This window comes from Vigna radiata, chromosome 7, assembly GCF_000741045.1.
Source record: "Vigna radiata var. radiata cultivar VC1973A chromosome 7, Vradiata_ver6, whole genome shotgun sequence".
Taxonomy (NCBI): Eukaryota; Viridiplantae; Streptophyta; class Magnoliopsida; order Fabales; family Fabaceae; genus Vigna; species Vigna radiata.
The window spans coordinates 9,830,409-9,857,458 of NC_028357.1; the positions used below are offsets into that span (position 1 = coordinate 9,830,409).

A 27,050-nucleotide genomic window follows, 5' to 3' on the forward strand; every position below is an offset into this window, starting at 1 on the left:
TTATAATAAATCTATTAGTGTTTAGTATGGTATTTTAGTTATTGAGTATATATGTGTAATCACTATTTTTTTTTTATAAAATCACAAATTACATATAGATTTTTCCGTATATAACTATATATAGATTTTTTTTTCGTATATAATTACATACGGAATTTAATACGAATTTTTTCGTATATAATTACATACAGATTTTATATACGGATTTTTTCGCATGTAATTACATACGAATTTTATTATGTAAATTATATTCGGATATATCTGTATATTACTTATCTGCATCGTTTTTATATACCAATTTTTGTTCCGTATGCAATCCGTATATAACATCATTTTATATTCGAATTTTGGACATTATATATGGATTTTGGTCGTATGTAACAACGATTTTTGTTGTAGTGAATCTAGTTGCAGAACTTATAAGGAGCGTTGTTGTGTTAGAGCAAGAGGTGGTCGAAGAGAAAGCTAGATGAAGAAGACCAGAGGATGGTGGACACAATGTTCCCCGTGAAGAACCGTCCATCTCCTCGAGAGGCATCTCCCCGGGAGGCGTGTCTACAGATCCACCTCCAATGAAGACGTATGTGAGGATGGGGTCACAAAGGCATTACAAGAGCAGAACGCTTAGGACTTTTTACACTGGATTGCTTAGAATAAAAAATGAGTGATATTTATATACCTTTCTTCAGAGAATGTGATATAAAATTAATGTTACATGAATAAATGTTTTGTAATTTGGATTGTATTATGTTGAATGTTATAAAACATGGAACTTTCCTTCATTAACATACTATTATTGTTAAATGAATTGCCTTTGTCATTGTGATTAGCAAATGAGGTTTTGTTTGAATTGTTAGTGAATAAAGTTGGCATTTTGATGTAGTATTGATGTATTTAATGGAGGAATGAAACAATGCATGTGGACATAGGAAACAATTATGTTGAGTACAACAACTTGGTTGAAGTCCTGAAACAAGTGCACCAGAAAAGGCACTAGTAATCGTTTACAACAACCTGGTAAACGATTACGCGAACAAGTTATGTGATTTGTACAAAAAGTTGTAATATAGGAGCCACTTTTTTGTACATAGGGGACCATAGTCTGAAATTTTAATTTTTTGGAAATATGTAATTGTTTTGGTTTGATTTTGTTGTTAAGGTGTCATTTAAGTGTGGTTGTTCATGTTTGGGTACCCCATGTTGGACATATTGGACATAGGAAATAATTATGTTGAGTAGAACAACTTGGTTCAAGTCCTAAAACAAGTGCACTAGAAAAAGGCACTGATAATAATTTACAATAGCCTGGTAACTGATTACGCGAGCAAGTTATGTGATTTGTACAAAAAGTTGTACTGCAGAAGCCAATTTTTTGTACATAAGGGAGCATAGTCTGAATTTTTGAATTTTTTGCAAATATGCAATTGTTTTGGTCTAATCACTACAAGAAAAAGGTCATTTACATACGGATTATTACATACGGATCTAAATCCGTATATAACAAAACTGTTATATACGGATATTATATACGAATAAGTTACATACGGAAAAATCCGTATATAATAGAAAAAAAAATTACATATGGAAAATTCGTATGTAAAGTCCGTATATAATGATGCTGCCTTCTAGAGAAAACTTTTCCAAGAATAATTCTTTATCTAATAGCTGTATGTAAGTGGATTTTCCCTTATAATATACGATGTTAAAAAAGATTAAAAGGTTTAACCTAAGTGAAAACCTAATTGGTACAGAATTAATTGGAAAATTCTCGAGCATTCCCTCTCAATTTTCCCTCGCAGAAGTCTTTCCTTCTCAGCTTTCCCTCTCGTCTCTTTCCCTCTCAGCTTTCCCTTTCAGTTTTCCCTCTCATCTCCTTCCCTCTCGATCACAAACCATTGTCTCATGTTTATTAAAAGAGTTTGTAGGCTTGTTTTTTGTTAATAAGGTTTCGAGAAAGGGAATGTGAAAGGGTTTGCACTCAGGGTCGTCGCGTGCCTCTAAGGGCCCTCGTGCCTCGGCTAACCGAGGGTTTGGATTGACGGTCGTTGCACAGTGTTACTACGAGGATGACAAGGAAGAGGAGTGCGCGACACGTGACATGCTTGACGCACAGGGTTGCAAGCCGAAGCGCGGAGTGTAGTGGGTGGTGATAGGGGAGCCTGGAGCTAGGAGGAACCTCTTAGCGCAGAGGCTCTTGAAGCTTCTAGAAGTTCCTCACATTTCCATGGCTACACTCCTCAGTCAAGACCTTAACCCTCGCTCCCACCTCTATCACCAAATAGCAAATGCCTTAGATCATGGAAAACTTGTCCTAGAGGAAAATATTCTTTTATAACCATCACGTTTCGTTCTTTTCGAGCTCACGGTCACACTATCAAAGTTTCGTCATCTAGTAAGTAATCCCTTTCTTCGTTGATTCATCAATCCCTAAAATTGCAAAAGTCGAAAACCCTAATCTGTTTCTTCTTTCTTTCTATTTGCACGTAACAATATATGGTGTAGTTCGGAAGACGTTGTTCCATTGTTACTAGATATCGATTGAGGTGAGGGTGTTGCATTTTGGAAACATTTGAAGTGGTAGTAAGGTATGTTTCGGTGATATTTGTTTCTCATAAGGTTTTTGTTAAGTTGTTTTGTTCATCATTCTCTTTGACCTTTCATCTTCTGCAGGAGTAGCCAAAACAGGGTTTATTTGGTCAACTTGGTGTATTGGTAGTATCGTAAACTCAAAATCATTAGATAATTATATTCTGGCTTCTTCCAATGAATTATTTTGGTTATTTTGTACTTTTGCAAGGCATTTTGGATGGTAAGGCTCTTACCATTTCTCGCACTTGCACATGCCCAGTTTTTTGTTCTTCAAAACTTGATCATATTGTGACAACTAATTTTTTAAAACTATGAACTAATTTACTCATGTTTATTTAACAAAGTGGCCTGTATTTGGTGCTAAACGTTATTTGTTCAGTCTACTACTTTATTTAACTTGATGGAATTATGCAGGAACAGATCATGTTCATTGGCTNTAAAAAACAAGTCCTATTGTTCTGCAGGTTTAATTAAATTATTCTTGGTTTCCTAAATTACCAGATTGAGAATTTTAAAATATCTTCAAATTTTATCTTCTAATGTTTCTCATGGTTCTTTTTGTTTGATATCAAAACTTATACGGCTCAAAAGAAAACACCTAACATCTGCCTCTGTCTGACAGAAAACTATTCAAATGTTATTCACTTTTAACTATATTGTTGCAATGCTATGAGTCTTGATAACTGATTCAAACTAATAAAGAAAATTGAGGTTACGTAACCAACTTGATACACTTGAGTTTTCTACAAGCGCACCCTTTCTTGTATCATTAGTTATTGCTATTTGGTTATTTAGGATTTAACTCTTCAAGTAATTTAAGTAGAGTTTAGAGCAAGAGAGAGAAAAACAACCCATTGTTGATTTAAATTAAAGTATATTGTAATCGTAATATACTCACTTTCTCAATTTATTTGCAACAACTAAAGCTTGTACTTGGGATTGCTTATAGGTGAGAGAGGAATAAGAAACTAAATTACGCCTACGAGGCAAGATAAGAAGTGTGGCTCCGTTACTACTATAGGCACCACACGATTAAGATTCGTTCTCTGCTCGTTACATTCCTAGAACTTTAACTCTAAAAATATTTTTTACATTGAAATTGGACATAAAAGGTAATTTTATTCTAAAAATATTTGTTTATCCTAGAAGCTAATTTTGCAAAGTAACCTTTCATTACTAGTATTCATACTCTTTTTGTACCCTGTTGTATTTTAATGATAAGACAAGAAATTTACCATGGTGATTTACAAGTTAATTTGTATTTGAGATTTTGAATCCTAATTTTGGAGATTTTAATGATTTGATGATCTCAATTCCTGCAAATGGACATGACAATTGGTTTGCTAATGTGATTTCATATGGGACCAAGCTGCAGGGTATGCTTAGATATGCATAAGTTCAATTTTCTTCAATGTGACAAATGATTGCAGGCTATATACAGGGAGGATATAATGAATTGGGAAAAATACGTGTCCAAGGCCATCTAATTAAGGTATTACTATTATGTGATTTATTTCGTTGTTCCCTTTTTTCTTCAGCCCGGGGATGGGAGTACGCTTGTTGATTTCCCAAGCTTATTGCCTCGTGAATATACTGCAATAGTACACTGAATATACTGCAATATCTGTTTGAGTAAGCTTTTATCTTCACCAACTTTCTCATAAAGATCTTTAATTATAGTCGACAATGTACATGTACATGTACCAAAGAATCTTCTGCTATTAGTGCAGAACTATTAAATTCATTACTAATTGAATTATAAGTATAAATATGATTAGCTTATTCTCATGGGGACATGTTGAATTAGTTACATAATCATGGACATTAGCATTGTAAAAAAATAGTATTTGTAAAAATTGAACACATGACAGTGTATTGGTATTTGTAATACAATGTTTTCAACTTTGAATGAATTAGTATTTATAAAATCTTTTTGCTTAAAAAAGTGATTTATAAAAGCTTCCTAGCTATACGTGAAAGATCACATATAACATACCATAACATATATATTATTATATAATGATTAGACGTATGATTTTCTCGTCTTGGATTGTATCTCAACAAAGAAAGAATTAGTATTTTCAGTGACATATAATAGCATAGAAGTTCATATCATGATTTTGATTGACCATCTTTTCTATGGACAGTTCTTATTGGCCATGTGGTGGTTATAAACCTTCTATATGGTCTAATGGTAATGTGTTTTTTTCTTACTCTGGTTTTACTTTTTATTATCTTTAGATGTTAACATATATGTTTGAGATTGCTTTACTTTTAGCTAGTATCTAACATTTTTTTAAATCAAAGTTTAATGAATAAGGAGAATCTAATATGCAATAATATGATATATGGGCATAGAATTGTGACAACAACTATCAACAAAATGGAGGTCTTTTCTTTTCTATTGAAGTGTGGTGGTGGGAATAAAGGCCAGCTATATAATATGTATTGCTCTGCAGTTATACTACGGTGTTTGTCTTTTGTACATAAAATAATTAAAAATATGTAAAATAATTAATTTTATTGAATTAAAAATTAATATTGTTAGCTCTTTCAATTTGTATACATGTTTTCCTTATATATGATATTATTAAAAGTTCATTTATAAGAACCAATAAAAGTGAGTGTCTAAAATAATTTTATGTGGTATGTGAATAGCGATTAATTAATAGAAGATTGTTTAAAAAAATTCGTGGGACAATTATAATAGAATTGTATAGATTAGAGAAGTAACCACCATCATAGATATGTTCATAGCTTCCTTTTCTCAACATCAACTTTCAAAATTATTAAAGCTTGAAGAAGGTAAGGGGATTCTTCTAGGTAGGCTTAAAAGGGGATTGACAAATAAGGGGTCTCGATAATGTTTCCTAAAGATGTCACTCAATAATGTTTATATTTTCATTATTAAATACACATAAATTAATACTAAATTTACATTTACTTCTGATTTTACAATCAGTTGTTACCCTTCCTCTCAACTTGTGTAGGTTTTCTTTCCAATGAAAATATTGAAAACATTAATAATCAATATTGGACTTTACTTGCAGATTCCAGAAGAAGAGAAAAATTTGTATCCTCATGATAGCCTAATCCATGTGTATCATTTCATGAAAGGAGTGACATTGCTACTGCCAATAGGTTATTATCCATCCTTCTTTTAAAATCCTTGTATCCTTTGGTTAGATATAATTGTTCTCTCATTCATTTGGACCAATTGGTTTAGTTTTACCCTTTCTTTTTCTTAAAATTTGCACGTTAGTTTTAAGATGCTGTTTTGCAGAGTTTTGAATCTAAAGATTGATGGTGTAAATTCCCTTCATTCTTTGTACCATACTATAACTAGTATTGATGTAGTATTTTCTATAGTCTGTCCAAATGATAGCTAATCATGTTCACGGTACTGTGTAGCCATTTTTCCTTTTTTAGTTTCTAAAATGTTGACTTTATGTTTATCTTAGGCAGAATTCACGTGTAGTAAGAATAGAAATGGAAACAAATTTTCTGTTTTGACCATGAATTTGAACCTGCTTCTTGAATGGCTCGTGAGAATGAATAAGAACCTTGTTGAGGGAATACTTTAATAATGAAAAATGAATTATATAAAGTTTGGTTGAAATAAGATGTTGATCTAGAAGTCTAATTTACTTGTTACGTTAGGAAATGAAAGTAAACTTTATGCATATGATGAACTCAGTTTCTCTCTATCATCAAGGTGTATTACATCATGTTTCATGCTAATCTTTATTTATTGGTGCAGGTAGAAGATGCTCGAATATCTGTTTTACAAATTTAGTATCCCAAATAGCCTATTGATAATGTCTATTCAAGATCAATTTTGATTAAACTCTACATGGTGAACGTTATTGTCATGTTTTTATAAATACAAAAATTGTAAAGGAAACAATTGATGTTTATTCTTTTGTATTTTCTAAGTAGTTTATGATTAAGTCATGTAATATATCAACTGTAAAAGATAATTAGTTCTTATTTTTTGACAATTTTATACTATTTTTTGATAGTTTGACTGTTGTATTTGACTTTTATCAAATATATAAAAGTTCTAGTTATTGGATGTAGATATGGGATCTTTTAATTTTTTTTTTTATAAAGCCATAAAGTTACATACGGATTTTCCATATATAATTATATACGGATATTATATACGGATTTTTCTGTATGTAAGTTATATACGGATTTTTGCGTAGATAATTTATGTACGGATTTTCCGTATGTAATTTATATACGGATTTTCCGTATGTAATTTATATACGGATATATCCGTATATAATTTAGCTACGACCTTTTTATATACGGATATTTGTCCGTATATAATCCGTATATAACACTATTTTATATACGGATTTTAGTGGTTATATACGGATTTTGGCTGTATGTAATTGCGATTTTTCTTGTAGTGAATTTTGTTGTTAAGGTGTCATTTAAGTGTGGTTGTTCATGTTTGGGTACCCCATGTTGGACATATTGGATATATGAAACAATTACGTTGAGTAGAACAACTTGGTTTAAGTACTGAAACAAGTGCACCAGAAAAAGCACTGACAATCGTTTACAACAGTCTGGTAAACGATTACGCGAGCAAGTTATGTGATTTGTACAGAAAGTTGTACTGCAGAAGCCAGTTTTTTGTACATAGGGGACCATAGTCTGAATTTTTGAATTTTTTGCCTTAAATCCAATAGTTTTTTCCTGATTTAGTTGTTTTAGTGTGGGTAATTATGTTTGGGCACCCCATGTTGGAGATAAGAAACAATTTTGATGAGTTCACCCTACGTCATTCAGTCGAAGCAACCTTAAAGATACTTATATTGAAATATAAGAATTATAGGACTTGAACATAAATTCATGTTGTCTTTTCTTGTTCACAGTGATATTGGGTGATTAACATTACAGCTACATCCATTAATGTGAACTTCGACTATAAGATCATTCCAATGGTTGTCAACCTTGAAGACAACAACGTTTCCTTCCTTCAAGCCATATTAGATGCAAAATTCTATCCAACCTTTTCCAAACTTTGTTGAATTCCTGGTATGTGAAACCAAAACCTTACACATGATGTCATCCTTATAACCAAGAAGCATAACCTTTGTGAAGCCTTTGTTCCGAATTTCATTCCCAAATATAGTACGCAAGTCTTGTGAAACAAGCAATATGAAGTGTAGGAAATTGCGAAATTATATTATTCATGAATTTTTTTTTGGAAAATTTGTACTATTGCATACTTACCAAATGACTTCCTTGACATTGTGATTTAGTCAATTTGACAGCGAACAACGAGGACTGCAGATCCGTAGTACACCGATCAATGAAATATTCCTTATTCTTGTCGGTGCAACGACCAAAATAAATTATAATTTTGGAACTGTTGTCACACAAATATTGGAAGGTCATGTGGGTGATAACGGTTTAAAACACCATTATTTGTGATGTAATTTTGATACTAAAAGCACCCTTTTCTGTTTAGAAACTTGCTTGAACTCATGTTTTTGCTTTAGTTTTATGAATAAGAGAGTTGAGGTGGAACTTAATGATTTTGTGACTAATTTCCCTTGTTTTGACAGAGATTGAGGTTATATTGGAAGAAGAGATGAAAAACCACAAAGATGGAGCATAAAAGGGCGTAAAAAGGCACCTGAAGGAGGAAAAACACGAAGCCCAAGCGACTAGAGCCAAAGCTCAAGCGACCAAAATCGACATCCACCACGCGGGCGGTGAGGCTTCGAAGCTCGGGCGTCCTCCTAACTCGCCTGAGCCTTACATGACCTTTTTTGGACCGCCTGGGCGTCCTCCTAGCTTGCCTGTGTTTCGACTTTCGTGGACCAGGCCCTGTTTCTACTCTGTTTTGATTCTTTTGGACTAAACCCTCTTCTGGCACGCCTCTGGCACTATTTAAAGGACCCTGGGGCTCTAGGTTTTGTATCCCTTGCAGAGAAGAGCATAGCAATACACCCTTTCCCCAAAATTAGGCTTTCTTTCCATTCTTTCTTCCATTGTTCATAGAGTTCCTCATTATCTATGGGGATCTAATTTCTATTTGTTGTTGGGGAATGATGTAACCTTGCAAACTCTGATGTATTTGAATTGATTCTTTATTCCATATGCTTTTTCATTAATTGTTAGAGTAATTCATCTTTTTCTATTCTTGCTTATACAATAGCATTATTTATGAATTGCATGAGTGTTGAGAGGTTCCTTTCAATTCATGTTTTGGTTGAATTACTCCTAAGGGTTATATTGCTCAGGGATGAGGGTATAAGTCTTGGTCGTCTTAACCTCTTGATCTTCACATCTTTTTACCAGGAATGCTAGGAATTGTATGAACTGGTAATTAGGGACACACTTATTTACCGAGGGATTGGGTTTAAGTGATTTAGTGAGGGACGTTGGCATTAATGCATAAAGAAGAATTCTTATACACATGAGAGGGAACTTGGTGAAATCTAACCCCGACAACATATCCATCTCATATAATCTCTTATTCGAGTATACAAACTTGGGGATGACTTCCTGTTTTCAAACTTTTGGTGAAGGTGCTTAAACAAACATACCACCTCTGTTTGCTGGTGAAAATTATCCATTTAGAAAAATTAGAATGCAAATATTTCTTGAATCACAAGATAAAGGAATTTTGGATGCCACATTAAATGGACCTTTTGTGCCTACAAAAACTGTTGATGAGAAAACTGTTTTAAAACCTTTTACTGAACGGACTGCTGATGAAAATAGAAAGGCTCAGTATGATGTGAAAGCTAGAAATATTATTGTTTCTGCACTAACTATTGATGAATTTTTCATGATATCTCAATGCAAAACTACAAAGGAAATGTGGGATGTCTTAGAGGTAACTCATGAAGGCACAAATGAAGTAAAGAGAGCAAGAAAGAATTCATTGATACATGAGTATGAATTGTTCAGAATGAAAGCTGGTGAAAACATCTATGACGTGCAAAAACGATTCACTCACATTGTAAATCATCTCATGGCAACCAAAGAAGAGATCAATATCAAGATTCTGAAAAGTCTGAACATAAATTGGCAACCAAAAGTCACAACAATCTCTGAATCCAAAGATCTCACAAAGATGAACATGGCTACCTATTTTGGCAAGTTACGTGAACATGAATTGGAACTCGGTAGATTAAAGGATGAAGAGGAGATTGAAGAGAAGAAGTCCATTGCTCTGAAGGGTTCAAGCAAGAATAACTCAGAAACAAACATGGACGAGAAAGAATTGATGACCTTGATGGGAAGGAAATTTAGTCGACTATTAAATAATGATAGTCAACTGACTAACCATGCAAGTCAAGAAAAAAAGAAAAACTTCACTACAAATGTTGTCCAGTTCTATGAATGTGGAAAGGAAGATCACATCAAGCCCGATTGTCCTGATCTAAAGCCGAAGAAGAAAGGAAAGAAAAGATTCCCTCAAGGTAGAAACATGAAAGGAAAAGGAGCATACATTGCTTGGGAGAACTCAGAATCTGAAAGCTTAAGTGATGAAGATGTTGATCAAGAGGAGGAATCCAACATGTGCTACATGACTGGAGTTACATGGGACGATTATGACAGTGATGCAAACATCTCAAATGAACTAGTGGAAATCAGATATGATCTGCTAAAAGATACTTTTCAAGAACTGCATGTTGAAGCAATGCGACTACAGTACAAGGTTAATCAACTAAACTCTGAAAGGAGAGACTATGAGAATATGATTAATAACCTTGTTGCTGAAAATGAAAAATTAGAAAAAGAGTTAAAAAAAGCTTTGATATCTGCTAAGAAGGTTGAAATTAAAACTGTTACTGTTGAAAAAGTTTGTGAAAATTGTCCTACTCATATTGAAAAGATTGATTACTTGACTAGTACTCTAGCTAAGTTTACTTAAGGTAGATTCAATTTAAATGCTGTTTTAAAATCATCTGACAGAGCTATATGCAGGCAAGGAATTGGTTACAAAGCTCAATATAACAGAATCAATGCTAAGAAATTTACAGATTTAAGTAAGCCTGCTAGAAATGCATGTTTCTATTGTAATTGTGTTGGCCATACTATTAGAAACTGTTATTACAAAAATGTTGTTGTTCCTAAAGGATTATATGTTTGGATACCAAAGGAACAAGTAACAAGGACTGACAATCATGGACCCAAAGTTAAATGGGTACCAGCAACTAAAACTTAATCTGTTTTGTAGGATACATTGTAGATGCAATTGATCTCAAGGATGAATCAATTATGGAATACATCATAATCTTGAGTATCTACAACTGGTAACACTGTATTAATGTACTGCATTATGCTTGATATGATTGGTTGTGATTATATGATTACATGAATACATTGATTGTTTGGTTGTTTGATTGATTGAACTGAAACTCTGTTTTTCGTGTCTTAGTCGACTATCCGAATAATTCATTCGACTATGTTCTGAATGTGTCTTTAAAAATTTTTTTAAACGTGAATGTTTTGAATTTTTAAATCCAAAGGTTTTAATGTTATATCCTTAGCACATCTCTCTATGCATGTGTATGTGTAACAAACAGTGGATAAAACAAAACCCTTATTCTGATTCAAGAGAGACTTCTTTGTCATCCTGTGAAAATGGCTGCCTCATCATCAAGACCCAAAAAGAGAGTTATGGTAGCAAGAAGAGAAGCTGATCCTTTTGGATGGCTCAGCGACGATGACAGAAGAACTGAGTATGTTTGCAGGTGGGTTACAAAGAGGTTATACGTTATAAGTGCATAAACATTGCATTTTACAGAAATGAAGGATTTAAATTTCAAGAGTGGCTTGTCAGAGATAACCTCACAAAGTTTGTTGAAATGCAAGGTGATTGCTATCCGAATTTAGTCAAGGTCTTCTACTGTAATCTCAAAAGAGAAGGAAACCAATTATTATCGAGAGTAAAGGGTGTTGACATTATCATCAACCGTTTCATATGGGAAAATGTTGCAGGTCTAAAACAAGAAGGAACATTATAGCATTAGGGAATGACTGATTTCGACAGCAAAGATTTATATAATATTCTTCTAAGAAATCTTGCCTAAGCCAACAAGTATGAAAATTTCTATATCAGAAATCTCTTGATGGATGAGTGTCTTTGTGCTTACATAATTACTTGGATACTGCTTCCAAGAGAAGATGATCAATCGGTGCTAAAAGTTTAAGATATGCACCTAATATCAGCCTTAATAAATTGGGCCTTTGTTATTCGTGATCATATGATGAAATTCCCTTAGGGCAAAGGATTAAGTTTGTCGTATGGTGTATTCCTCAGCAAAGTACTTAAAACACAAAAAGTGGATCTCACGAGTGAAAGGATTATTCTATGCAACAAGAGTAATGTTATGGAGAAGTTATTCTTAAACTCGGTTGGAATCATCAAACTTAAAGGTGAATGAACCATGGTTGATGATATCCCATTTACAAATGAAATGGATCCTCTGAATATTGAACCCTCTAGATACAAGTTTCATCCTCTGAGCACATTTGAAGGATACGTGGATAAGAGATTTGACAGACTGGATAATAAGCTGATTATGATGTAAAAGTCTCTTTCCGAGCTTCATAAAATGATGGACTATGCATTACACATAAAAGCCTTTGAAAAATCATCAATTGGTGACACCGACAGTGGTATAAACAGTGCAGATAAAAAGATTGAAGAATCTTCTGAATGAGAATAAAGTTTTGTTTACCCTGTTTTGTCTAGAGTCATAGGTTGTCTTTTGTTATCTTTTGTGTATGGCTTATAATGCCATCTTTTGTTGTCTTTTTGTTTTCCTTGTTTTGTGTCCCTCATTGTAATATCTTCTTTCAAGGAAATGAAATTAATACTTTGAATCAATATCAATTACTTTAATATGATTGATTAATATATGATATACTGATTGATTGATTCGACTGTGTTTTAAGTGAAGTCGAATATGCTTAATCTATTTTACATCTTTACATTTTGACTTTTGTTACTATTGATTTATTTCTTGCTTAACTAAAATGCTTGATCTGGAAAAGATCTTTGAAAGGTTTTGCAGGAAGAACATTGCTTTTGAAACTGCAAGTGAAATTCAACAACCTTGGAAAACACTGCATTCAACTGAGGAAATAATGCAATCGGCTGATCTATAACAGGGTTATAAATTCCAATTATTGAATTTGGTTATTCTTTTATTGATTGCTTATTCTGATACATCTGTTATTATCTCTGATATAAATTGATTTGTACACATCTTGTTTGAGATAATACTGTGTGAGATTGTTGATGATTGTATCATTGCATGACTAAGTTGTTTGATATCTTATCTTTGATACAAATCTGTACTATATTGTTTTATGCACTCTGTGTTATACTGCATTGTGCATCTGATTTGATTTTGATATCCATGCATAATGATAGGGGAGTATCACATTTTCCACATTTGTATTTCACATGCCTGCATTTCAGGGGGAGTTATCATTTTCATGTGATTAAAATGTGCTAATAAGAGCATCATTGCATCTTGAATATTGCATACTCTTTTTGATGCATCTCTATTTGATATTTCAGCATAAATATCTAGAGCATACCTTTGAGGATTCACTAGTGCAAAAACGTTATTTAACATCACCCATCAGACGTCGGTTTCGTGATGAACCGACGTCTATTATTGCACGGTGGCATTATCGTAAATATATTGGTAAACTAGATGTCCGTTTCGATGTTAGGCGACATCTATGACATGATAGACGTCGCACCTGCCTCAAACTGACGTCAAATTGCCTGAGGTATGTGATAAGACAGACAATTCGACGTCGTCTAGAAAAGGGCACCGACGTTCCAGTCTCTGATAGGAAATCAAACGTCAAACGGTTCAGCTTCAGATGAAGAATAGACGTCGGATCCCCTGAACAAGCGACGTCGACTAGGGCTACAATTGATGCTGTTCACCAAATTCCCAGGCGCTTAGACGTCACGTAGTCAAACGGCGACGTCTAAGGCCTATCTGGAAGGCGCGAAGACAAAAATCCTTCAATTTAGACGTCAATTCGGAACGTAATCGACGTCTACGTTCCTGTAATTGATTATTTTCACCAAATTCAAGGGTTTTAGACGTCGGCTAGGAGGGGCACCGACGTGAATTACCCTGATAGGAAATCAAGCGTCAATCTTTTCAGCTTCTTTAAGAAGAATAGACGTCGGATCCCGATCAAACACTGACGTCTATAGACGTCGGTTTCTGGTGCAACCGACGCCTAATTTCATTTTAAATAAACCGCAGACCCTTCTAACCACTCAGTTTCTGATCGCGTCTTCATCTCTTCTCCTTTTTCTCTGGTTCTCCTCTTCTTTTACTCCCTTGCGCACCTTTACTTTTTATCTCTTCCGGCATTGCATTGTATTTTGTCATAACGCCATTGTCTTCGTCCTCTCCTTTTTCTCTCTTCATCCCAAGTGCGTGGTTTTTCTTATGCTTACCGTTTAAACTTTCTTTAGTTTTTTATCGATTATCTTATCGTTCAACTGATTAAATTTTTTAGTTTTGTGTTTTAGTGCAGTTTTGATCCACTCTTTCGGTAACATAGTGCAACATTCTCCTTTTGCTAGTTTCCTCACTAAAAAAGTGGCGATCTTTTGAGTTTTCTAGTTCTTCCGACCCAAAATGGAACTTGGGTCCTTGTCTACTTCTCGACACCGTAATTTTTTTCTGTTGCGGTTGAATAATTGGAAGTAGCCATGGACCCAGGTTCGGTTTTGGGTTGAAAGCACTAGAAGATTCAAAAGACGCAAGCTTTTTTTGTGGGGAAACTAACGAGAGGAGAATGTTGCACAATGCTACCGAAAGTCTGGATCAAAACTGCACTAAAACACAAAGTCGTTGTTAGACGTCGGTTAAATCCATGCCCAACGTCTATAACAACATAGACGTCGGTTAGTGTCATTTTAAACCTCTTTATATATTCAAGTTGACGTTTGTTTAATCATAGGTGGACGTCTATATAGAGTAATTCGACCTCGGTGTGAGTATAAGCAGACGTCTATATAGATGTTGGTGGATATCGTTAATTGATGTTTATATGGACGTCGGTTCTGTCGAATTTCGACGTCCCATAGACGTCACCCGTTTAGACGTCAGTTGTGAAAGTGACTTTAAAAGCCCAAATTAACCGACGTTAAACAGCGTTTTTGCACTAGTGATTGTTCAAAGTGGTGTTTTACAGATTGCAGGAGAGGGGACATCTTGCTGCAAGTCTTGCTGTGTTGTATGCCTATATTTTGGTTAGAGGGTTAGAGAGGAGATTTATATTTTTGACGTGGAGGTCTTCTATAAATTCCTTGTTGTAAAAACCTTGTCCATTATAGTGCATTTGCTTCCTGGGTTGGAAGGACACTGGATGTAGGCATTGTTGGCTGAACTAGTATAAAAACCAGTGTTTGATTCTCTATCCCTGCTCTTTTATATTTAGTCGACTGTGATATCTGCGTAGTCAACTAGGATTTTCCGCTGCACAAAATTTTCATTACTTGCGATTCAAGAAAGACTTGTAAAGTTTTCAACTTTGTTTTAAAGATTTCAAAAAGACTCTGATTTTGAAAACCCACCAATTCACCCCCCTCTTGGTACAAAAAGAAGCCTACATGTTTTCCAACAATTGGTATCAAAGATGGTTTTCATAAAATATTTGAAAAACTAGTCGACTCTATTTTTCATTGAATCGACTATAAACCTGGGGATGACTTCCTGTTTTCAAACTTTTGGTGAAGGTGCTTTAACAAACAGACCACCTCTGTTTGCTGGCGAAAATTATCCTTTTTGGAAAATAAGAATGCAAATCTTTCTTGAATCTGTGGATAAAGGAATCGTGGAAACAACTTTGAATGGTCCATTTGTGCCTACCAAAACTGTTGATGATAAAACAATTTTAAAACCTTTTACTGAGTGGTTTGCTGATGAAAATAGAAAAGTTCAATATGATATTAAGGCTAGAAATATTATTGCCTCGCACTAACTGTTGATGAATTTTTCAGGATATCTAATGCAAATCTTTAAAGGAAATGTGGGATGTCTTAGAGGTAACACATGAAGGCACAAATGAAGTGAAGAGAGCAAGAAAGAATTCTTTGATTCTAGAGTATGAATTTTTTAGGATGAAGGTTGGTGAGACTATTTATGATGTCTAGAAAAGATTCACACATATTGTTAATCATCTCATGGCTCTCGGGAAGGTGTTTGATAAAGAAGAAATCAATATCAAGATTTTGAAGAGTCTGAACAAAAATTGGCAACCAAAAGTCATTACAATCTCTGAGTCCAAAGACCTTACAACTATGAACATGGCTACCTTGTTTGGTAAGCCACGCGAACATGAATTGGAACTTGGTAGACTGAAGGATGAAGAGCAGATTGAGGAAAAGAAGTCCATAGCTCTGAAGGCTACAAGCAAGAGTAACTCAGAAACAAACATGGACGAAAAAGAACTGGTGACCTTAATGGTAAGAAAATTTAGTCGACTTATACAAAATGATAGTCAACTGACTAACCATGCAGGTCAAGACAAAAAGAAAAACTTCAGTACAAATGTTGTCCAATGTTACGAATGTGGAAAGGAAGGACATATCAAACCTGAATGTCCAGAGTTGAAGCCTAAGCAAAATGAAAAGAAAAGATTCCCTCAAAACAAAAGCATGAAACAAAAAGGGGCATACATTGCTTGGGAGAATACAAATTCTGAAAACTCAAGTGATGAGGATGCTGATCATGAGGAGGATTCAAACATGTGCTACATGATAGGAGTAACATGGGATGACTATTACAGTGATGCAGACATCTCAAATGAGCCAGTGGAAATCAAGTATGATTTGTTGCGAGATGCATTTCAAGAACTGCATGCTGAAGCAATGCGACTACAGTACAAGGTTAATCGACTGAACTCGGAAAGAAAAGATTATGAATATAGGATTGAAAACCTTGTTTCTGAAAATGAAATATTAGAAAAAGAATTGAATGATGGTTTGCAATCTGCTAAGGATATTAAAGTTGAAACTGTTACTGTTGAAAAACAATGTGAACATTGTCCTACTCACATTGAAAAGATAGATTACTTCACTGATACTCTAGCTAAGTTTACTCAAGGTAGAGACAACTTAAATGCTGAATTGAAATCCTTTGGCAGAGCAATATACAGTCAAGGAATAGGATTTAAAGCACAATCTAACAGAACCAATGCTAAAAGATTTGTTGATTTAAGCAAACTTGTTATGAATGCTTGTTTTTATTGCAACTTTGTTGGTCACACTGTTAGGAACTGTTATTATAGAAATGTTGTTGTTCCTAAAGGATTGTGCGTATGCAGTTTGAGCTCAAGGATGAATCACTATGAATAATCAAAATACTTGAGTATCTTCAACGGGTAAATTGTATCATTCTGCTACATTATGCTTAAGCTGATTGGTTGTTGATATTTGATTGATTGAGTGAATGCCTGTATGCTTGATTGATTGAATGAGTTTGAAAACTAGTTTTCACGACTATTAATAGACTACATTATTAATTCATTCGACTACTGATCTCTGTGTGTTTTAAACTCTGTTTTAAAATTCTTATAACATACGACAGTCAACTAAGGTTTTAAACAAATTGAATTCTTGTTTCTGAATTATTGCATTTGAAAAGTTTGAAATCAACTTTCTATGTAATTCTTTGTTTCGCACCTTTTCAATATGTGTTGTCACTGGTGTACCTTATTCCTGACACCAACTCACACACACATTACTTGTGTATTTCCAATGACCCTTGACTAGATTCTTGACACATTGAATGAGTCCAAAAATGGCCTCTTCATCTCGCCTCTCAAGAAGGGGGAAAGAAAAATCCATTGCCACCATCAGAGAAATCAATACTGAAGAATGGATTTGTGTTGAAGATTCTGTAATGGAAGTCTCTGAGGGATATCCAAAAGAAGTTATTTCACCAAAACATCTGAACTTGAGTCTTTTTGAAAAAGAAAATTTTAAGTTTCCTAAATGGCTTGAGAAACAAAACTTGACTACTTTGTTACAATGGATGGAGAATGGTTTCCTGATCTCATTAGAATCTTCTATCATCATCTAAGGATTATTAATGGTAACATCTATTCAAGAGTCAAAGGTGTTGATATCATCATCAACGATGATGTTTGGTGGTAGACAACTGGTCTGAGAGATGAAGGAATTCTTTTGCATAAGCCAAATACTCAAATAAATCGCTAGATTAAAAAAAGATATATTTAGTGGTTGGCTCAGAGTTCCAGTCAGTGAAGCAAAGGGAAAACATGTTACTTCATAAGGATCTTAAGATTGAAGAGATGTTACTTGCACACATTCTGGCACAAGTGATTCTGCTAGGAAGACTGACGCAGGATGAAATGACTATAGAAGATGTATATCTTCTGCATGAAATCAAGAACAACATACCCACCAACTGGGTAGAAGTACTCAAGGACCACATGGTTAAGGCTGCTCAGTTTTTTGTTCGGTACTTGCCGTATGGTGTTCTTGTCAGTAATATACTGGTGCTCCATGGGGTGAACGTCTCTGGTGAAAGAAAGCATTCATGCACAAATACAAATATAATAAATTTCAACACCCTTGTCTCACTTGGACTTGTCTGGACCGAAAAGGGTTGGCATTATGATGAGAATGTTAATAAGACAAACTTCATTGGAAACATTTCTACTGCTGGCACACTTGAATCTGACTCTGTGTCTAACAACCATTATGAAACCTAATGGATCTATTTCATCTAATTGGTGACAAGCTTGAACAACTGAAGTCAAAAATTACTTTTATCATGCGACACATGAAGGACAAAGACCGATATGAAAATGTATCCATGAATTCGGTCAATGAAGGAAAGGAATGAAATAATACAAATCATATGTCCTATCCTTGATAAGTGTCTTTGTTTTGATTAGCCTCTGGTTTGGCTCAGTATGACATTTCTTTGTTTTGTTCCTTGTTCTGTATCTGTCAGTTATTATTTAAATTATACTTCTGTGTATAATAAATAATTAGCAAACAATCACACAATAAAAAATAGTTAATTTTTCTCATTCTTTTCATGATTCAAATAAAAGTCTTTTGAATTTGTATCTATATATCATTTTAGAGCTTAAGATATTCTTCTCCTTGTACAAATTAAAGTCAACATTATGATAAATTAATTACTTTAATATTTTTTTTAATTACTTTAATATTAAAAAAATCATTTTACATATATTTTAAGTCAACCTAACTGTTAAAGTAGTTAGGTTATTAATGCTAATTATTCTTTTTTCTTCTTTCATACATTTTTCACTTCCTATCACCGACTCACTCTACAATGCTGCATTCAATGATAGGTCACTAAACTTTCTGGTTTGCTAAAAATCCTTTTCCACTTAGAACTATGTGCAAGTAACATTTTTCAAAACATTGACTACTATCAAGACATTTTCTTTTACACGTAGGTATGGGACAATTAGTAGTATCCTATCTAAAATCTTTTCATTGTCATCCCTGGGTACAAAGGAGCATCTTTCTTCTTTGTATAAACTGAAAACTATTCATCTGCTCTTGTAAAAAGTGGGCAGTTCCTTTTGTTTATTTTCATTCAAAAAATAAAATTATTATTTCTTTTGAGTTGCTTGAATGAGGTAAGGTCACAATCAAGGATTGCAGCCTCATTATTGGGAGGGAGTCCATCATTTCTAAGCTTAGGCACATGCCGCATCCATTTATGCAAAATACAGTAATTTAAAAGCATCACTTGGGTCTATAGATTTCATCAATTCTTTTTGTCAATCTGAAGACGAGTCAGAAAGATCAAGGAAGCGGTTAATACATCTTGTTTTGGAAGTGAATATGTTGATGCTGCCCTTTCAGTTAATCAGAAGGTGCTATGCTGTAATCTACTAATCTTTTTTTCTGGGAAAGAAGGGATGATGCTTTAAGCTTTTTCATATATATGTCCAGGTGGAGAAGCGGACAACTTACCCAAATCTTTGAACTTCTCTGTCTGTTTACCCACCCTCCATTAAGTAAAACACATTGAGCCTTCCACATTTGATATGCTACTGTCTCACTTTCAACAGTATCCACCAGAATCTAACTTACTGGTCAGATGATGCAGGTAACATTGATTCATCTAGAGGATAGGCCTCATCCTGGGGCTTTTAATGTTATTCAAGAATTGCAAGATGAAGCAGAGTTTCGTGTGATTATGTTAACCGGAGATCACGAGTCTAGTGTCAAGAGAGTTGCAAGTGCTGTGGGCATCAAAGTGTTTCATTGCAACCTGAAGCCTGAAGATAAGTTGAGTCATGTGAAGGATACATCAAGGGATATGGGTTAGTTCCTCACTGTTTCTTTTGTGGATTGTCTTCTTTAGTGCTTATGTTTATTATTTTTTTTTGGTACTTGCACACTAATGGTTCCTTTCCAATATAAGTGTTTTTTGCTTCAACTATTCAAGTAAATTGTGCAGAGCCCAAAGCTTAAAATAACAGAATCAACATTAAACCATTTCATTTGATCAATCACATACTTATCCAACACAGAGCAGCGGAATGGAATTCAGTGGAAGAGAATGAGAGTTCTAGCAGCGGAAGTAGTGAATATTGGTGGCTGTTTGGGAATGGGTGAGCTGCTTCAATGAAGCGGGCTATAGCTCAGACGACCTTCCATGAAGAAAGGAAGCTATAGGGGTAAGGGAGAAACAGTGAGAATTGACCCTTGGCAGATAAAAGAGTTCGAAAATACATCAGTAGAGTTTTTTTAATGGAAGATGATATTTTTACAATGGTACACGTGTTATCATTTTATTAGTTTATTTAAATTGACGTTTAAAATTTAAAACGGATTAATTGGCAAAAGTTGTTAAAAAAATATTGTTATAAGAAATTTTTTCTTTTCTCATGTATTCAAAGGTTAATGGTGTGTAATACAATCTGATGGGTGTGTTTTATAATGTGTTTAGGCCAACTTATTTGTGATCTAAGGGTGGCTGATAATCAGTCGTTGATTAAGGATCAACGGTCACGTGTGCTAGCATGAAGCAGGTCCTGTTTTCACCAAGATACCTTGAACACGTGTTAGAAATTTCTGGAAGACAGTTGTGTATGCTGAGCGCTCCAAGGTATGCGCTCAGCGTCAACCAGATTGGGCTTTCCTTGGACTGTAACATGTGCAGGTATGGATTGTAATGGGCTTGCTTAATTGCTTTTGTTGGTCCAACGGCTGCCACTGAAAATAATCATAAAAGGTCGTAACATCCTTGTGAAACCCTCCTTGTCAATATTATAATAATTTTAACTTTGATTTATTTGATGGGTTGGGACCCGTCTATGACATAATCATATACATAATATTATTTTCATTTAAATATAAGTTCTTCACATTTTTGTACATCATACAACAAATCAGTATATCATATATATAAATAAAATGATTCAAAAACACTTAAGAAAACAGTCCAACTCATCCAGTTAAGAGACACTACTCGTCCAGCTAGAGATAAAACAACATACTTCCCAAGTTTTTTATTACTTTTATTGTATTGAAAACTGTACATTCACTAATTGGGTTTCGTTATATAGATCATTTGGAAGTTCAAAAGGTATAATGAGAATAAATATTTTCTGAGATCATGGTATTGCGTAGATGGTAGCAGGAAGATTTGTAAATGCTTATTCGAGGAATGACTGGATGCTTGGAGTTGCCTTCCGTGCGTGCCAGGTATCTTGAAATATAATTGTCAAAATATATTTTAGGAAACTTAAATATTACTTTCATGTATTTAATTTGTTATATTCCCAATATCTTGTCAAATATAATATTATTTATTTATTTTAAAAATATTTTTAACAACATATTAGATTAATATTCAAATTAAAATTTATCAAAATAATGTAAACAGAACTATATTTATTCATTTTAAAAATTTAAAGTATAAAGAATCCAATAACATATTTAATCTTATTTTTTATATATGATCTAAAGATTGTATTCACAAATGATAAAGTTACTCAAATTAAAGTTAAGATATAAAACCTAACTGGTATCGTTAACATTTCGATTTGTTTGCGAAGGCTGAAAATTCTTGTGTGAAGGCTGAAAATTCTTGTTTACAAACATTGTGCTCTCTTCGTGTGATATAAATATGTGGTTTCGTTAACATTTTGATTTGTTTGCGAAGGCTGAAAATTCTTGTGTTGCTTTTGGGGTTTGCTTGTGGAATCGGAAATGGTCGCGCTTCGTAAGCAGGTATGGCAATTATTTGGGATCGCAGCTTTTAGGGTTTCCAAATCCAAAATGTAGTTGTCGTTCGAAGGAGTACTAATCCATCCATCTACATTATGTTAAATCCAACGGAAAACACCTCATAATAATTTACAGTTTATCCCTTAATTTGTTGTTTGGATTTCACTCTTATTTGCTATGTTGCAAATTGTTTGTTTCAATTGGTTTGATTTTTTGCTTATAGGTTACAAGACTAGAAGGTGAAGGAGAAAGAGAAAGAGATACTTGAAACAGGTTGAGGTTTGATTTTTTGCGTATACGTTTGACTTTTGGTTTCATTTTTCTCTTTAAGACTGAAATGATACAAGAATCTAATAGGTCCAATGCTTAAATCAAAGGTGCACAACTAGGGATGACAACGGGTCGGATCAGGCACGGATAATGTCTACCTGCAATTCGATCTGCTGCATAAAAATCTACTCCTCACCCGATCCGCTACTGTCGGGTACCCGTTTAGAAAATATCTGCGGGTACCTATACCCGCAAAAAAAAATTATTTTATAGATTTTAAAATAAAATTTAAATAAAATTACAAAAAATATATATAATATAATACAAATTAAATTAAATATAAATTCAAATTTAATTTTATTTAAATTCAACTTAATAAAATATAATTTTATTTTATTTTTAATTAAATTTAATTAAAAATTATATAAATTAATTTTTTTTATTATTTTTTGCGAGTAACAGGTACCTGCGGGTTGGATATTATATATTATCCGTACCCGACTAGTTTAGAAGCGGGTATTAAAATACCCGTTACCCGCATGTATTAAATATTCGTGGATAGTAACTATACACCGTGGGTTTTACCCGCGGACACCCATGCCCAATGATTTTTTTGCCATCCCTATGCATAACATACAAGTATTTCTTAAATATGTAGATGTCCCTAAACTTTGAGGGTTAGGGCATGCTTCTACCCGTACTTAACATGGTAGGGTTGAAGAAATTTTTTTTTGGGATAGTTATATTCATTGCCGGCTATAAAACCCCAAAAAATGATATTTTAGAAATGGTGGTAGTCTAAATAGTAAGACTTGGTTAGTTTTAATATTAGAGAGTTTTACAGTTTTTCTCTAATTTGTTTCCCTTGTTTGGATTTAACTTTTGTTTCTAAAAAGGGTGAGTAGTTGTGATGTTGCAAATTGTTTGCTTGAGCTTGATTTGATTTTTTGCGTATAGGTTAAAAGTCTAAAGGGGAAGGAGTACTCTCTAAACAAGCTGAAATAATAACTAAAGTTTTGAAGGAAAGTCTCGAATATGTGTCTCAGTCCATAAGATCTTTAGTTCAAACTTTAATATTTGTTTTGTGTATTTAAAATTTCACCTTGTCCCTTTGTGAGTTTTATAAATTTTATAACACTTTGTAAGTTTTATAAATTTTATAAAGTTACAGTTGGTACTAATATTGTTTTGGTCATTTTTCTTCTTAAGAATGAGAAGATACTAAAAGACAATATATCCAAGTTTAGAGCAGAGCTGCAAAACTCACAGGTATTTCTTATATACGCAGATGTTCTGTGTAAATTTTGAGGGTTATGATTTTGGTGCATGTGGATGTCTTAGGGTGTGGTTCTAGTGGTAGTTACATGTAGAGTTGAAAAAAGGATTTTGTGTGGTGGCTATATTCATCGTTGGCATCCTATTATACTGCCATAAATTTGACTTCACTTAAGAGTGAAACTGTCAAATATATTTCTAGAGGGTTTAATTGATTCCTCTCACTATCATCTATTATCATCTATTTATAATAAAGTCCTGATACAAAAGTACATGGAATATTAAGATTATGTCCTAGACACCTAGGTGTAGAACTAGATACTATTATAGATACAACTCAAAAAGACTAGCGCACTACACTTTAAGTAGGCTTAATGATGATACATAGATGCAATTATTCTAACAACTTTCGTGTTGTTGGTTTGGAAGAGAAGAAAAACAGGAGATTCATGTATTGAAAAGAATATTTGTGTAAAAGATATTTCATTTTTAACTGTTGAAAAAGAATAAATGACTTTTATTTATAGAGGCAATAACAAAACATAAGAAATAGAAAATGAAACAAAATAATACTTGAATTAATACAACGTTTCCCTTTAATTAAGTACTAAAACTAACTAATCCCAACTTAATTATTAGATTACCAAATTTGTCCTTCTTTAAAGACTTAGTAAAAACATCTTCCTGCAAATGAGTGGGGCAGTAGATTAGTTTTAGTCTCCCATTGTTGACTTGCTCCCTCAGTAAATAAAATCTAGTCTCTATGTGTTTATTCGTCCCATGTGCATAGGATTATTAGCCAAATTTATTGCTGATTTATTATAAACAAACAGATGAGTGAGTTTTTTAGTTTCTACTTTCGTTGTCAGAATAGAATCAAGCTATGCAGCTTGTCATGCAGCAGAATATCCAGTTATATATTCTGCCTCACAGGTGGACAATGTCACAACCTGTTGCTTTTTGCTACAGAATATATATGCAGCAAAATGTCCATCTCTTGGTGTAGCAAAAAGCAACAGGTTGTGACATTGTCCACCTGTGAGGCCGAATATATAGCTGGATATTCTGCTGCATGCCAAGCTGCATAGCTTGATTCCATTATGAGAACAATGAAAGTAGAAACTAAAAGACCTATCCAACCGTTTGTTAATAATAAATCAACAATAAATTTGGCTAATAATCCTGTGCCAAATGGGAGGAGCAAACACATAGAGACTAGATTTCATTTCCTAAGGGAGCAAGTCAACAATGGGAGATTAAAACTAATCTACTGTCCCATTCATTTGCAGCTGGTAGATGTTTTTACTAAGCCTTTAAAGAAGGAAAAATTTGGTAACTTGAGAATTAAGTTAGGCTTAGTTAGTTTTAGTACTTAATTAAGGGGAAATATTGTATTAATTCAAGTATTATTTTGTTTCATTTTCTATGTTCTGTTATTGACTCTATAAATAAAAGTCATTTATTCTTTTTCAACAATTAAAAATGATATATCTTTTACACAAATATTTCTTTCAATACATGAATCCCTTGTTTTTTCTTTCCTATTTTTCCTCTCTTCCAAACCAACAACATAGAAGTTGTTGGAATAATTGCATCTATGTATCATCATTAAGCCAACTTAAGGTGTAGTGTGCTAGTCTTTTTGAGTTGTATCTATAATAGTACCTAGTTTTGCACCTAAGTGTCTAGGGCATACTCTTAATATTCCATGTACTTTTGTATCAGAACTTTATTATAAATAAATGATAGTGAGAGGAATCAATTAAGCCCTCTAGAAATGTATTTTACAGTTTCACTCTTAAGTGAAGTCAAATTTATGGTAGTATAATAGGATGCCAATGATGAATATGGCCACCAAACAAAATCCTTTTTTCAACCCTACATGTTAACTACCTGTAGAACCACATCCTAAGACATCCACATGCACCAAAATCATAACCCTCAAAATTTACATAGAACACCTGCGTATTTAAGAAATACATGTGAGTTTTGCAGCTCTGCTCTACACTTGGACATATTGTCTTTTAGCATCTTCTCATTCTTAAGAAGAAAAATGTCCAAAATAATATTGGTCTCAACTGTAACTTTATAAAATTTATAAAACTTACAAAGGATTATAAAATTTATAAAACTCACAATGGGACAAGGTGAAATTTTAAATACAGAAAACAAATATTAAATTCTGCACTAAAGATCTTATGGACTGAGACACATATTCGAGACTTTCCTTCAAAACTTTTGTTATTGTTTCACCTTGTTTAGAGAGTACTCCTTCCCCCTTTAGTCTTTTAACCTATATGCAAAAAATCAAATCAAGTCGAAGCAAACAATTTGCAACATCGCAACTACTCACCCTTGTTTAGAATTGCAAACAAAAGTTAAATCCAAACAAGGAAAACAAATTAGAGGAAAACTGTAAAACTCTCTAATATTAAAACTAACCAAGTCTTATTATTTAGACTACCACCATTTCTAACATACCAATTTCTAGGGTTTTATAGCCGGCAATGAATATAANCACCCCACAAAATCCTTTCTTCAACCCTACCGTGTTAACTACGGGTAGAAGCAGGTCCTAACCCTCAAAGTTTAAGGAGAACATCCACATATTTAAGAAATACTTGTGAGTTGTGCACCTTTGATTTAAGCATTGGACCTATTAGATTCTTGCATCATCTTAGTCTTAAAAAGAAAAATGAAACCAAAAAATCAAACCTCAACTTGTTTCGAGGAACCTCCTTGATGCAATCCTTCTTGACATAATCCCTTTTTGTCGTATATTTACATTTTATTATACACATAGTTTAGCTTGCAAGGAGCATGGGTTACTATAAATGTCCAGCTCCTCACTTGTATTTGACACTTTTGAGTTGGATGAGAATTAGATTTCTGAAACCAGAAATTAATTCTCTCTTGAAAGTCATAGGCTAGAGAGTCCAAAGACTCCCTCTAGCCACCTTCCAAGGCATACTTCCTACTCTAATTTTGCATTTTATCTAACGTGTTTGTCTCTCATATCACTGTATCAACTTTGTTTCAATCCGCTTCTGTGACGTCAGCTACACCTTCAGCAGCCACATGTCAGCCTTTCTCCTGCGTACAACGTCGCCACATCTTCATTTGGCTTTCCTGTGCACGGATTCACATTTCATCTTCATCTGGTTCAACCTCTTTCATTTTCTCTCAAGAGAATTTCCAGTTATAAGATTGATTAAAGTTATGTTGAGTTGTTTTGATTATGTGATACATGGAAGGAATCTTGTCGATCGTGACATTTGCCCGCCATGATCCGATCATTTCAATTCATATAAGGATGATGACTTGATAATTCTAATGAATGGTGCGCACTTAAAGTTTATTTTTAGATCTTCAAGTCATCACATGAACCAAGTGGGAGAATGTTAAATTATATTAATAATTAACATTGGTTCATGTAATAAAAAGTATAACTTTGATGTAAAGATTCTAATGTAATGATTATTAGAATAAAAGGTATTAAAGTTATTGGGATTATTTTAGAGTTATTAAAATTAATCCCTCTCTTCTCACTCCAAAAGGGTATTTTGGTATTTTATTAAAGTTAATTAAAATATGATTAAAAGAGGAAAAAATTTGACTTCTGTAGACAAGACAAGTT

The 27,050-nt window shown here is 33.7% G+C and overlaps 1 protein-coding gene and 1 long non-coding RNA gene across 4 annotated transcripts; both read left to right on the top strand.

Annotated features, from left to right (window-relative positions):
- Positions 1-1,674: 1,674 nt before the first annotated feature.
- Positions 1,675-6,552, top strand: LOC106767476. 3 transcript variants are annotated; one of them, XR_001376164.2, is made up of 6 exons: positions 1,675-2,392; positions 2,503-2,585; positions 2,671-4,081; positions 4,737-4,783; positions 5,640-5,730; positions 6,350-6,552. It is a non-coding gene; the product is annotated as an uncharacterized LOC106767476 (long non-coding RNA). The 3 variants fall into 3 exon arrangements; XR_002668479.1 differs by lacking the exon at positions 4,737-4,783 and having other exon boundaries at positions 1,680-2,392; positions 2,671-3,053; positions 3,965-4,081; XR_002668478.1 differs by lacking the exon at positions 4,737-4,783.
- A 12,951-nt stretch (positions 6,553-19,503) lies between these two features.
- Positions 19,504-20,451, top strand: LOC111242117 (probable cadmium/zinc-transporting ATPase HMA1, chloroplastic). The gene is made up of 2 exons (XM_022784434.1): positions 19,504-19,956; positions 20,167-20,451. Exons 1-2 carry the CDS (start codon positions 19,731-19,733, stop codon positions 20,262-20,264), a joined length of 324 nt encoding a protein of 107 aa, XP_022640155.1. The 5' UTR covers positions 19,504-19,730; the 3' UTR covers positions 20,265-20,451.
- Positions 20,452-27,050: the final 6,599 nt, after the last annotated feature.